Source organism: Phoca vitulina, unplaced genomic scaffold, assembly GCF_004348235.1.
Source record: "Phoca vitulina isolate PV1807 unplaced genomic scaffold, GSC_HSeal_1.0 scaffold164, whole genome shotgun sequence".
NCBI classification, from domain to species: Eukaryota; Metazoa; Chordata; class Mammalia; order Carnivora; family Phocidae; genus Phoca; species Phoca vitulina.
Genome location: NW_022589867.1, coordinates 63,589 through 76,815, shown reverse-complemented (window position 1 = coordinate 76,815; position 13,227 = coordinate 63,589). Strand labels below are relative to the sequence as shown.

General features: G+C 38.1%; 1 protein-coding gene across 1 annotated transcript in view; it reads left to right on the top strand.

Moving 5' to 3' along the window:
• The first annotated feature begins 1,820 nt into the window (after positions 1 to 1,820).
• The window catches only part of LOC116628984 (integrin alpha-2-like), a 74,941-nt gene continuing 63,534 nt past the window's right edge, over positions 1,821 to 13,227 (top strand). Inside the window, exons 1-2 of the mRNA XM_032399282.1 lie at positions 1,821 to 1,881; positions 6,321 to 6,441. Coding sequence (XP_032255173.1) covers positions 1,821 to 1,881; positions 6,321 to 6,441 — 182 coding nt within the window. The remainder of the gene's footprint in view (positions 1,882 to 6,320; positions 6,442 to 13,227) is intronic.

Here is a 13,227-nt window from a genome sequence, read left to right as displayed (position 1 = left end):
TTTGGGTAATGATATATCCCTGGCAGGGCAAAGCTCAAGTCACCTTGAAACTCACTGCATCTAACATAGAACTGGAAATATATAAATTAATGGAACAATCTATGACTTTCTGTGCCAGTTTTTTATCCCATACTCTTCTCTTTCACATCTCTTTTTTTTAATTAAAAACATTTTTATTTAAATTCAATTAATTAACATATAATGTATTATTGGTTTCAGAGGTACAGGCGTGTGATTCATCAGTCTTATATGATACCCCAATGCTCATTACATCACGTGTCCTCCTTAATTTCCATTACCCAGTTACCCCATCCCCCTAACCACCTCCCCTCCAGCAACCCTCAGTTTGGAGTCTCTTATGGTTTGTCTCCCTCTCTGGTTTCATCTTATTTTATTTTTCCTCTCTTCCCTTATGATCTTCTGGGTTTTTTTTCTTATATTCCACATATCTGAGATCATATAATTGTCTTTCTCTGATTGACTTATTTCACTTAGCATAATACCCTCTAGTTCCATCCACATCATTGCAAATGGCAAGATTTCATTTTTGATGGCTGCATAATATTCCTGTGTGTGTGTGTGTGTGTGTGTGTGTGTGTGTGTGTATGTGTGTGTGTACTGCATCTTCTTTATCCATTCATCTGTCAATGGACATCTGGGCTCTTTCCATAGTTTGGCTATTGCGGACATTGCTGCTATAAACATTAGGGTGCAGGCGTCCCTTCGGATCACTACATTTGTATCTTTGGGGTAAATACCCAGTAGTGCAATTGCTGGGTCGTAGGGTAACTGTTGGTGGGAATGCAAGCTGGTGCAGCCACTCTGGAAAACAGAATGGAGGTTCCTCAAAAAGTCAAAAATAGAGCTGCTCTGTCACATCTCTATATGGCTGAGCAGGATGTTCCTTGTGCCTGGAATGACCTTTGCCTTCCCCTTTATGTCGTGAATTTCAGCTCATCCTCCAAGGTCCAGATTAATTGCCACCTCTTCCATGAAACCTTCAAACTTAGATTTACCCTTCTCTCAACTTTTGGTTTAGGGTTCTTTGTAGTTCTCTGAAATTTAATACTCATCCCATTATGATGTAATTATTTGTTTTTTACTCAAATTACCAGAAGGAAACTCAAAGACAACAGGGATCTTGTCTGTTTTGTTCATTGCTATATCCCCAGGGACTAGAAAATGCCTGGCACAAAGGAGCTAGATAAATATGTATTGAATGATCCATTTATCAGTGGGTTCAGACATATGGGCATGGTTGTGGGAGAAGGGAACACGATGAACCAAATATGGTTGTTATTTTCCATACCATCCAGTTAAGTTATAAGAACAGATATAGAAACATATTTCTATACACAATTGGACTGTAAAGAAGGAATAGGCATTGAATTAGACAGAATACATACATTCAATTTACATAAGCTAGGGGAGCCTGAGTGGCTCAGATGGTTAAGCATCTGCCTTCGGCTCAGGTCATGATCTCCAGGTCCTGGGATTGAGTCCCGCATCGGGCTCCCTGCTCAGTAGGAAGCCTGCTTCTCCCTCTCCCACTACCCCTGCTTGTGGTCTCTCTGTCTCTCTCCCTCTCAAATGAATAAATAAAATCTTTAAATAAATAAATAAATAAATTTACATAAGCTAATTAGCTATCACAGGCTAAGTGTGAAATGATGACATAGTGAGTTGTAGATATATATCTGAAGAGAAATAAGTATAGTGAACTGAGATTGTCCAGGTTTATCAAAAGAGGCATGGTCTTGAGGGGAGGATTGAATTAGCAGGAAAGAAGAGATTTAGGATCAATGGAATAAGGACTGGCAATGGAAAATGATATATTTAGTGAGGAAATGAGCAGACCATTTATGAAGGAAGTTCTGGACAGTAAGGTTGAGAAAATGAGCCAGACCCAGACTCAGAGCTCAGCCACCAATTGTGTGACACTGAGCAAGAATGGTATCTAACCTCCTTATTTATACATTGGTAATAATAGCTACATTTTGCTTCTTCACAAGGTTTCATGGGGGATCAAATGAGTCAAAATGATTCTGAATAGGTATGCAGACATAAGCATTAAGAAATAGTATGATACAAGTTTATAGTTTAAATGAGGAAAAAATGTTGGAAGGAAATATATACAAATTCACTGCACTTGCATTAAAATGATATGGCTATGAGTGATCTTTCTTCCTCTAAATTTCTCTATATTCCAAATTATCATTGAAGAGCATATATTAATTAAAAATTCATTTCATTCAACAAGTGAACTATACTAGGTGTTGAGAAAATAAGAGTGAATAAATGAAATAAAATCTGAGCTTACAAGGAGTTTAGGTCTTACTAGGCAGAGACAGACACAAAATAATGCAGATACATAAGATAATTTCAGGTAATTGGTGCTGTGATAATGGTATATTGATGGAGTAGAATGTTGCTGCTAGATAGAGGAGTCAGGGGAAGTCTCTACGAGGAGAGCAGAGACCTAAATAATAGATGCCAAGACATAGATGCTGAGCTGGGAAGAAAATGTTGTAAGCAGTGGGTTAAGCAGCTGCAAAGGGCATAAGCAGAATGAGCTGCTTGTGCTCAAAGAGCAGAAGGAAAGCCAGTGTGGCTGAGACATAGTGAGGAAGGAGGGTGGCGAAAGTGAAGTCACCAGATACACAAGGTCACATCATGAATGACCTTTGAAACCATGGTAAGAAAATTGGATTTTATTCTCAGTGTACTGATAAGACATTGGGATATTTCTATGACAAAGGAGGCAAGAACATAAAATAGGAAAAAGACAGCCTCTTCAACAAATAGTGTTGGAAAAACTGAACAGCTACTTGCACAAGAAGGAAACTGGACCATTTTCTTACACCATACACAAAAATAAACTCAAAATGGTTGAAAGACCTAAATGTGAGACCTGAAAAAATAAAATTCCTAGAAGAAAACATAGGCAGCAATTTGTTTGACATCACTGTAGAAACGTTTTTCCAGATATGTCTCCCCTGGGAAAGGAAATAAAAGCAAAATTAAACTATTGAGACTATACCAAAATAAAATGCTTCTGCACAGTGAAAGAAACCATCAAGAAAACAAAAAGACAATCCACTGAATACGAGAAGATATTTGCAAGTGATATACCCAATAAGGGTGTGTGTGTGTGTGTGTGTAAAGAACTTCTAAAACTCCACACCAAAAAAAAAAAAAAAAAAAAATCCAATTAAAAATGGGCAGAAGACATGAGCAGACATTTCTCCAAAGATGACATACAGATGGCCAACAAACACATGAAAAGATGCTCAACATCACTCATCATCAGGGAAATGCAAATCAAAACTACAATGAGGTACTAGCTCACGCCTGTCAGAATGACTAAAATCAAAAACACAAGAAACAACAAGGGTTGGCAAAGATGTGGAGAGAAAGGAACCCTCATGCACTGTTGTGGGAATGTAATTTTGTGCAGCCACTGTGGAAAACAGTATGGAGCTTCCTCAAAAAATTAAAAATAGAGTTACCATTGATCCAGTAATTCCACTACTGGTATTTACCCAAAGAATACAAAAACACAAATTAGAAAAGATACATGTATCCCAATGTTTATTGCAGCATTATTTACAATAGCCAAGATATGGAAGCAACCCAAGTGTCCATCAATAGATGAATGGATAAAGAAGATGTGGTATGTGTGTATGTATATTTATATATACATATATACATGTACATGTATATATATACACACATTTTTATACACACACATATATATAAATACTACTATGGAATATTAGTTGGACATAAAAAAAAGAATGAAATCTTCCCATTTGCAACAACATGGATGGACCTAGAGTATATAATGCTAAGTGAAATAAATCAGTCTAAGAAAGACAAATATCGTATGATTTTGTTCATATGTGGAATTTAAGTAACAAAACAAATGAACAAAGAAAAAAAAGAGACAAACAGAAAAGTGGACTCTTAAACACAGAGAACAAACTGGTAGTTGCCAAAGGGGAGGTAGGCAAAGTGGACTAGGGGATGGGTGAAATAGATACAAAGGACTAAGAGCACACTTACGGAGATCAGCACTGAATAATGTATAGAACTGTTGAATTATGTTGTATGCCTGAAACTATTATAATACTGTATGTTAATTATACTTAAGAAAAAAAATAATAAATAAAAGATACTGGGATATTTTTGGAAGAGAAATGAAATGATCTGATTTATATTTTTGAATAATATTTTATATATGTATATATATATACATACATGTGTATATGTGTATATACACATACATATATGTATATATTTATATATTAATATATAAAGTATATATTTATATATAACACATATAAATTGAAATTTAACTGCTAGATGATAAAATGAATTTCAATGTGATTTTGTGTCATTACATGATCTGCTGAGGTCTAATTAATGGTTCTAATTAATTAAAATGATGCCATTACATCATATATGGCCTTTCCAGCATTAGATATTAGAAAAGGAGGAGCATTTGACATCATCTCCCCAAGCTTTTACTAGTATGTTAGATAATTGGTAACATAATTAAATAGCATTTATTGAGTTCTGCACAATGGGGTGAAGTTAAACTGTTGTTTGAAAACACCAGTATTCTGAATGTCAATTCTCATTCCATGATTAATTTGCTACGTTATTTTCTTCTGCATTTTATTTCCTGAAAAATAAGAAGGAAGAATGGTACATGTGAAAAATAGATGTTAAGGAGAAAATTTGCAAATGTAGAGCTATGCAGATTTTATCACAGAGTATTTCAAAATTACTCTTTGTCCTTTTCTTCCTGGGTGACATTTCTAATAAATAATGAGCTGAGCTCTCTTGAATGAAGAGATCTGTGGTAGAATGACTTTGGCACATAGAGAAGCACGTTAACTACCTTAAGTCCCCAAAGCTTTATCACTGACTTCATAATTCCTTTGGTGCACTGTGCAGAATCAGCTCCCAGAAGTACCCAGGCCCCATGGAGGAGCAGGCCCTCTTCCTCCAGCCTTTCCATGCCTGAAACAATAGATTTATGAAATACTCTGTACTTTCATTCCTGCCCAGAAAGTGGGATATTCTCTCACGGAAACACATATTAATAGAACTTGGATGTCAGTTTCAAAGAACCCACTTCTGCCTTCAGTGTCTGCAAAAATAAACACTGATGGCAGACAGCATGAAGTGTACCCCCGTCTCCACAGATGGCATTTATATCCACACAGCTTGCTTTCTCCAGAGTGAAGGTCTGACAGCCATCAACCTTACTCGTTCCCCTATTCCCTTTCCATCACAAATAAGGTTTTTCAAAAAGTCTATCAGGGCCTTATCCTATCAAAGTCTTTGTTGTTTTTGAAAATGATTATCGTTTCTTGAGCACTGAGAAAGAAGCATCAAAAACCAAAACCACTTTTGACAGTTCTCAGTGGAATAAAAGTGATAGGACACCATCCCCTACATTTTCATCCTCAAAAATGATCTCTTCTGAAAGAAAATGATATAATTTTCAAGGAGCTGTTATTTTTCTTCCTCCTTTGAAGAAACCATGCATTTCCAACAGATATTTCATATAGAATCCATATCAAAATCTTCAGGGGAATTTAGGAGAAAAAGTAAATAGCCTTCAGCTTCTGCCCTTGGGCAGATTGGAGCCTTATTGTGTTAGGAAGGACAAACAGAATTGAAGTTACTTAAGAGTCTCTAGAGGTGGGGCGCCTGGGTGGCTCAGTTGGTTAAGCAACTGCCTTCAGCTCAGGTCATGATCCTGGAGTCCCTGGATCGAGTCCCACATCAAGCTCCCTGCTCGGCGGGGAGTCTGCTTCTCCCTCTGACCCTCCCCCCTCTCATGTGCTTTCTCTCTCTCATTCTCTCTCTCTCAAATAAATAAATAAGATCTTTAAAAAAAAAAAAAAAGAGTCTCTAGAGGTAATATGTGGTTTTAGAATTCAAGCTATTGAATCCGACAGCCCTGTGTTCAAATCCTGCCCTTACCCTTATTCCTTTCCACCTGTGAGACATACTTATCTCCAGAAACCTTAGAAATCTCTGCAAAACAAATATAATATTAATAATCATCTCCTAAGGATGCTATGAGGTTGAATGAGATAATGAATCATGCATATAAAGTATTTAGCATGGTACCAGAGCCACAAATAAGTACTTAAAAAGCAGTAGCTATTATTTCTTGGTAAACACTAGTAAGAAGAATAATTATTATATAAAACAAGTTTTTAAGTGGCCTTTGGGAATTATATTACAAACTTATATTCACAAATTGTAAATATGGACTATGTTTTCATCTTTCTTAATAGGCATTTTAAATTGTTGTATGGCATACAATGTTGGTCTCCTAGAAGCCAAGATATTTTCCGGTCCTTCAAGTGAACAGTTTGGCTATGCAGTGCAGCAGTTTATAAATCCAAAAGGCAACTGGTAAGAATATTCTTTTTATGATTTAAATAAAAATAGTAAATAAATTTAATATTTAACTCTAATAGCTTGTTCAAATTGGTACATGAATGTATTATTAATAGATAGCCCTCAAATATCCTTAAATGAAGAATTTGTCCTTGAGAGTTGGTAACTTTCAGATTGATAATTAATGAGATGGTGTAATGGTACTTTTTAAAAACCTAGATAGAGGGGCGCCTGGGTGGCTCAGTCGTTAAGCGTCTGCCTTGGGCTCGGGTCATGATCCCAGGGTCCTGGGATCAAGGCCCGCATCGGGCTCCCTGCTCAGCAGGGAGCCTGCTTCTCCCTCTCCCACCCCCCCTGCTTGTGTTCCTGCTCTTGCTATCTCTCTCTCTCTGTCAAATAAATAAATAAAATCTTTAAAAAAAAAACCTAGATAGAAAACTTTTCCTATATATTCCATAGTAAATTCATAGTAGCAGTTTTGACCATTTAATTAACAGATGGAAGGAGGGAAGGAGGAAGAAAGGGATAGATAGGTGGGTGGATGGATAGATAGGTAGATAAGTAGATGATAGATGATAGATAGGTAGATGATAGATAGATAGATAGATAGATAGATAGATAGATAGATAGATACAGTTGTCTTCATTTCTTATTCTGTAAACTGGTATCCACCATTGAGCTTTGTAAATGGTCAGCTAGCTGATGCTGCCTCTTGGCCATTTCTAGATTTCTAGAATTTTTCCCTAAATTTTTTCCTTCATCAAGGCTTTATCTACTGGCTTCATTCTAAGTCAACCTTCCCTCCACTGTGTGGCACAGGACCCTCACAAGCCTTTGTGCAAAATTATAAAGTTGCCTTTCTCTAGTGCATCTGCATCATTTGTTTCTGCATGAAAGTGCCCCCAGTTTTTTGATGCTGTGTAATGGTTACATTTAAACACATTACCTTCATGGATATGGAACTATATACTCCCATTGCTGGCTTAAATTTCCCATAAAAATATTGAAAATCCATGCAGGGGTATTCAGATAATTCTGAAAGTTGTCTTTAGGTAGAACTGTAGCTCCTCTCTTGCCAGTCTTGATGTTCACTGGTCACAAGAGTCCTATCACTGGAACCTTAACTCCCTGTTCCAGCAGAAGGTTCCAGACTTACCCCTGGAGCTTCCAATCTGGATCCTTTAGAGTTCTTTCCAACGATTGAATAGGCTATTGTTGACTTATCAAGTAAGAGCTATAATTAATAATCTTTTTTTCTGTGAGAACTTATGTTTGACGCTCAAAAAATTAAATTCAAAGACACATTTAAAATCCAAATTATTCACATTTTGGAGCATCCCCATCTGTGTGATAAAGAAACAAAATGAAATTATCACTCAAGAGGGTATTGTGTTTCAGACGGCATCTTGAAGGAGGTGAATCATGAGGTGGGTCTTAAGGGGAGGAGATGAATAGTCAGGAGAAAAGCATTAACTAATATGAGGAGACTTGGAAAGTAAGATACGCTGCAGTTTGTCAGTCATCCGGAAGGATAAGAATGATCTGGTTGAAGACCCAAAGTGTAGCAATTATTGACATCATTTGGGATATGAGAGGGCATCTCTAACAATTATATTATTATGCTTTGATAACAATAAACTGTAGTCAAAAGGCTAGAAAGATGTTATGGTTGGTATAGTTTGACCTTGGAATCTAGAAGATGAAGTTGCTGATGACCCACAATTTTTTATGTCCAGCCCCGATTCTTTCCTGAACTGTAGACACCCATAAGAACCATCACTACATGAATGCCTACTAGACATACCAAGCTTAACATAGCAAACTTAAACAAATATCTGATTTTTTGCACCAGCTGATGAGACCAAAAATCCTCGACTCCTCTTTTTCTGTCATGCCCCCCCATATCTCATCCATTAGCCAGTCCTGTTGACACCACCACCAAAATACATGTGATAGCAGACCATTGGTTTCCCCCGTCTTCCCTACAGCCCCTGCTCAAAGCCAATGAGCCCTTGTGGGTACTGTGGCAACCACTTCTCACCCCACCCCCTGCTTCCCTTCTTACCCCTCAGGGCAGCCTTGTGGACTCTTAAATACGTGATTCAAATAATGTTACTGCCTAGACTAAAACCCTCTGTGGCTTCCTACTGCAATTAGAACACATTAAAATTCCTTAAATGATCTTCCATGATCTGGTCTCAGTCTGCCTGTCCCATCTCATAATTCATCCCCTCACCCTTGTGCTCCATGAATTGTGTCTTCTGTCTGTCCCTTGAACATACTAAGCTCATTACTACGTCAAAGCTTCTGCACATGCCTTTCTCCTGGAAGGAGCAGCCTTCCCAGGATCTTCACTTGGCTGCTCAGTTTCCATTTTTCAGTCTCAGCTCAAATGTCTCCTCCTCATAGAAACCTTTCAGAGCGTGTCTTCCTAAACAAGGACTGCAGCACACCTCCCAGCCACTCTCCTGCCTTCCATGCTGATTTATTTTCTGGGTAGTAGTTATTAGTATCTGAAATCACCTTTATTTGTTTATATGCTCGTTGTCTGTCTTCTGCCCTGTCTCTGAAGAGAGGCACATTGTTTGTTTCAATGGCACGTACTCAGAACCCAGAATGTTATGAGTTGATTGACTGAATGAAAGTCCTATTTCCAAATGATTCACCTGAGGTACTCTACAAAGTGAACTATAGTCGTTTGACTTAAGTGTGAGCTGAACAAGACCTTTGGAGGGACTCTGATGGTCTGCTTCGTAAGTGTGGCCTTGCTGAGGACCATCTGCCATCAAGCTTGCAGTTGTTCTTTTTATTTATTTATTTATTTAAATTTATTTTATTATGTTATGTTAATCACCATACATCATTAGTTTTTGATGTAGTGTTCCATGATTCATTGTTTGTGTATAACACCCAGTGCTCCAATCAATACACGCCCTCTTTAATACCCATCACCAGGCTAACCCATCCCCCGACCCCCCTCCCCTCTAGAACCCTCAGTTTGTTTCTCAGAGTCCATAGTCTCTCATGGTTCATCTCCCCCTCCAATTCCCCCCCCCTCCATTTTTCCCTTCCTACTTTCTTCTTTTTTTTTTTTTTTTTAACATATAATGTATTATTTGTTTCAGAGGTACAGGTCTGTGATTCAACAGTCTTACACAATTGTTCTTTTTAAGTGACAAGGTAAAGAAAGGTTGCTCTTTCTGGGACAAGGTCAGCCTGGGAGAAAGAGCCACCATCAGTAGGAGATGCTATTAGAGATGATAAGCCTACCAAGGATCGGAAGGTAACTCAACTACTGGCCACATTGCAGGTTGGAAGTTGAGCAAGACCAACAGGGACAAAATGTTGACAGGAATCTAGGAGGCAGAGTCCCAGGAAAGTGAGAGATAACCATACATCCTTTCTCTCTCCATGATTCTCTCTGAGCATGCAAAACATTGTTAAAAGATGAGTGTATTAGCAACTTATGATGAGATTCTGGTGCTGATCAGGTTATGTCCAGACCAAGGACAGTAGACATTCCTAAGTCCTTCTGCGGCCTTCTCATGACATTCCTGAAAGATGTATAAACACAAGACAATGACTACTGGGGAACAAGGCATCGCTCTATTGTTGGTTGGACTAGTGCTTTTAACTCCAGTGTAGAGCTTTCTGGTAAGGTGTAATGTTAGTCTTACTACCCTCAAGCCTGTCTATAACACCAGCTGGTAAGAGCATACCCCAGCACACAAGAAGAGGAGAAGGGAGAGTACCTGTCTTACCTGAGAGGCTAAATCCTGTGGCAGTGAAAAGCTGGAAGGAAAGAGACCCAAAGCTGGCCTGGCATGCCAGTCTGCCCTTTCACTGTGCTGGCCTTGTTACAGCAAAGAAGCAGAAGAGGCCACGTCATGGACAGCATCTGCTAATCCACCACACGCTGGACCCTGTGTGAGGTGCAAAGTAGAAAACATCAACCTTACCTTTGAAGGAGTGTGGAGTAGAGTCAAAGCGGAAGACTGATATGCAGAGCTGGCAGAGATGTAATAAAGGCCAGCCCCGTGTGGTTAATAGTATGGGTGACCTTTCAGTGTCGTAACTGTATTATCTTACTATTAAGAGCTCATTCTCTCCTCCCAAAGCGTGGGACACTTGAGGGACAAGATTTGCTCCTGGTCCTTCTCTCATTAGCCTGGCCCTGCCCAGGTGCCTTGCCACGGAGGACAGGGCTGTGGCAGGATCCAGCGGATGGTGTGTCCCCCTGCAGGGCTGGAGTGAGGATCCAGCGGATGGCGTGTCCCCCTGTGAGGACAGGCAGCCCTCACAACTCTCAGGCTCAAGGAAAATAATATGAAACTTGGAATCCAGAATTGCCTATTTGTTTTGACGATTGGCACTGTGCCCTTCTCCACTCCTAATTTATGACAACTGCACAGACATTATGGAAGTAGCAGATGTGGGAAGGACTGTTTAAACATTAACTTTCCTCCTGATACTAATCAAGTTAACTTTGGGCAAAGAAAGTGGGATTACTGTGAATTCCTTTATAACTGTGAGTCTTTTTCTCTTGGACTTATATAACACACACTCTCTCTCTCTCTCTCACACATACACACACACACACCACACACACACACACACACACACACACCCTTTTATTTCCTTTACTCTCTTACTGCTTGTTCTGAAACTGCTGTTTGGATAGTTTTTCCTCTGTTCTCCTTGACTTTCTTTACAGTCTGTATTGTTGAGCCCCAACTCTATCTCTCAGCCCTTTCCTTCCTTCTGACATCTCGCTTATGGCTCTGAGTTTTCTTAAACCACACTCCTTATTTTTCAAGTACAACATCAGCTGTCACATATGTCCCATGTTTCTAAGAATTTATAGGCATAGTTTACATTGGGATGCACAAGATTTTAACAAAATGATCTTGATGCTTTTGCTCATTTTATTTATTATACTTTTATTACACTGTGGACTTTTATTCTAGAAATAGTGATGATGTGGCTTTGAGAATTCTAGAGTTTTTTTAACAGTCTCAAACAAGCTGCATAATTTTAAATGCAAGATTACTCCCAAGCAGAGCAGCAGAGCACCCCTCTGTCTGTAAGTAAAGCTGTGGTCTGCTCCCCCTTCTGTGTCACTTTGAGGCCCCCATTGTACACACAGGATGTTCAAATGTAGATGATGCAATTCTTATCAGAAGCAATTATACAAAGGATTGAGATATGTTTAAAGTCATTTCCTGGAAGCTTGTGGTGATATGTACTGTCTCGGTTTGTCTAATCCAAAGGCCTGCTGCATGAACAGTCTGAGCTCATTATATGACTCAAAAACCTTAGAACAGTCACTTGTGTAACAAAAACTGTCTGGCAACAAGGGGTATTTCCAGTGGGAGAGATGTAATTTCTTGTGTCAGCAAGGACTAGTGCATACTTGTTCCTTAAGTAAAGAAGAGAAGTATAATGAACATGTGTTATGGCCAATAAAAAATTCCATTTATATATGAGCTTATATTATAGTTCAACTTTTTAACTAAGAAAAATATGAATAAAGCTCTATGTGTGTTATAAATATAACCGCTTGTCTATAGGAGATATGGAAGAGAATTTTAGATGAATAAGAAACATTCAATTCTATAACACATATCAAAGATTATGCCATATGTAGGTTGGAAATAACAGTACTTGGTATTTACTGATATTTGCAATATTTAAAAGTACTGAGTACTCTTTCTTTGCTGAACACATAATACTCACAATAGCTCTATTATTACTCCTTTTACAAATGAGGGGACTGGGACTTGGAAATGTTAAGTAGTTTGCCTAAGATTACAGAGCTAAGAAGTAATGTGCATATGGTAGATTAATGCAAAACAGAGATAAGATGTTCCAAGTGTACATATTTTTTTTAAGTATCCTAGGAGGAGAGCGGCAGAAGGTAATTGGCATTTATAAAAAATATTTAATTCTATTGTCATATAAACTTTATAAAGTAAGATCAACTTCATTCAGTACTTTGAATTAAAATTTCTGCATGGACAGAGATGACAGTTAACATCTGCCTTTTCATTGTCTCATAGGGATTTGTCATGTAAGTCGGGAGCCAGAGCACAAGGGTTTTACCCTGTTTCCACACCACTAGCTGGGTGACTTTGATAAAGTCACACAACCTCTCTGGAGCACAAAGAGAGGGCCATTCCTACCAAACTGGAATGTTTTGAGCACCTTGTGAGAGAATAAAAGTAAAGCACTTCACTGGTGAAATCCAAATAAAATCTGTAGTTTAGTTAAAAAAAAAAATTAAAGCACTTCAAATACTAAACCACTCTAGGAATAAGTCTAACCAAAGAGTGCAGTTTTCTGTACTAGAAAAACTGTAAAACACTAATGAAAGAAATTGAAGATAACTCAAAGAAATGGAAAGATAGTCCATGCTCACGGATTGGAAGAATAAATATTGTTAATATGTCTATACTACCCAAAGCAATCTACACATTTAGTGCAATCCCTATCAAAATACCAACAGCATTCTTCAAGCTGGAACATACAATCCTAAAATTTGTATAGAACCCCAAAAGGCCCTGAATTGCCAAAGCAATCTTGTAAAAGAAAAGAAAAGCTGAAGACATCACAATTCTAGATTTCTAGTTATATTACAATGCTGTAGTGATCAAAACAGTATGTACTGGTACAAAAATAGACACATAGATCAATGGAACAGAATAGAAAACCAGCAATAAGCCCACAACTATATAGTCAGTTAATCTTCAGTAAAGCAGGAAAAAGACAGTTTCTTCAACAAATGATGTTGGGAAAACTGGA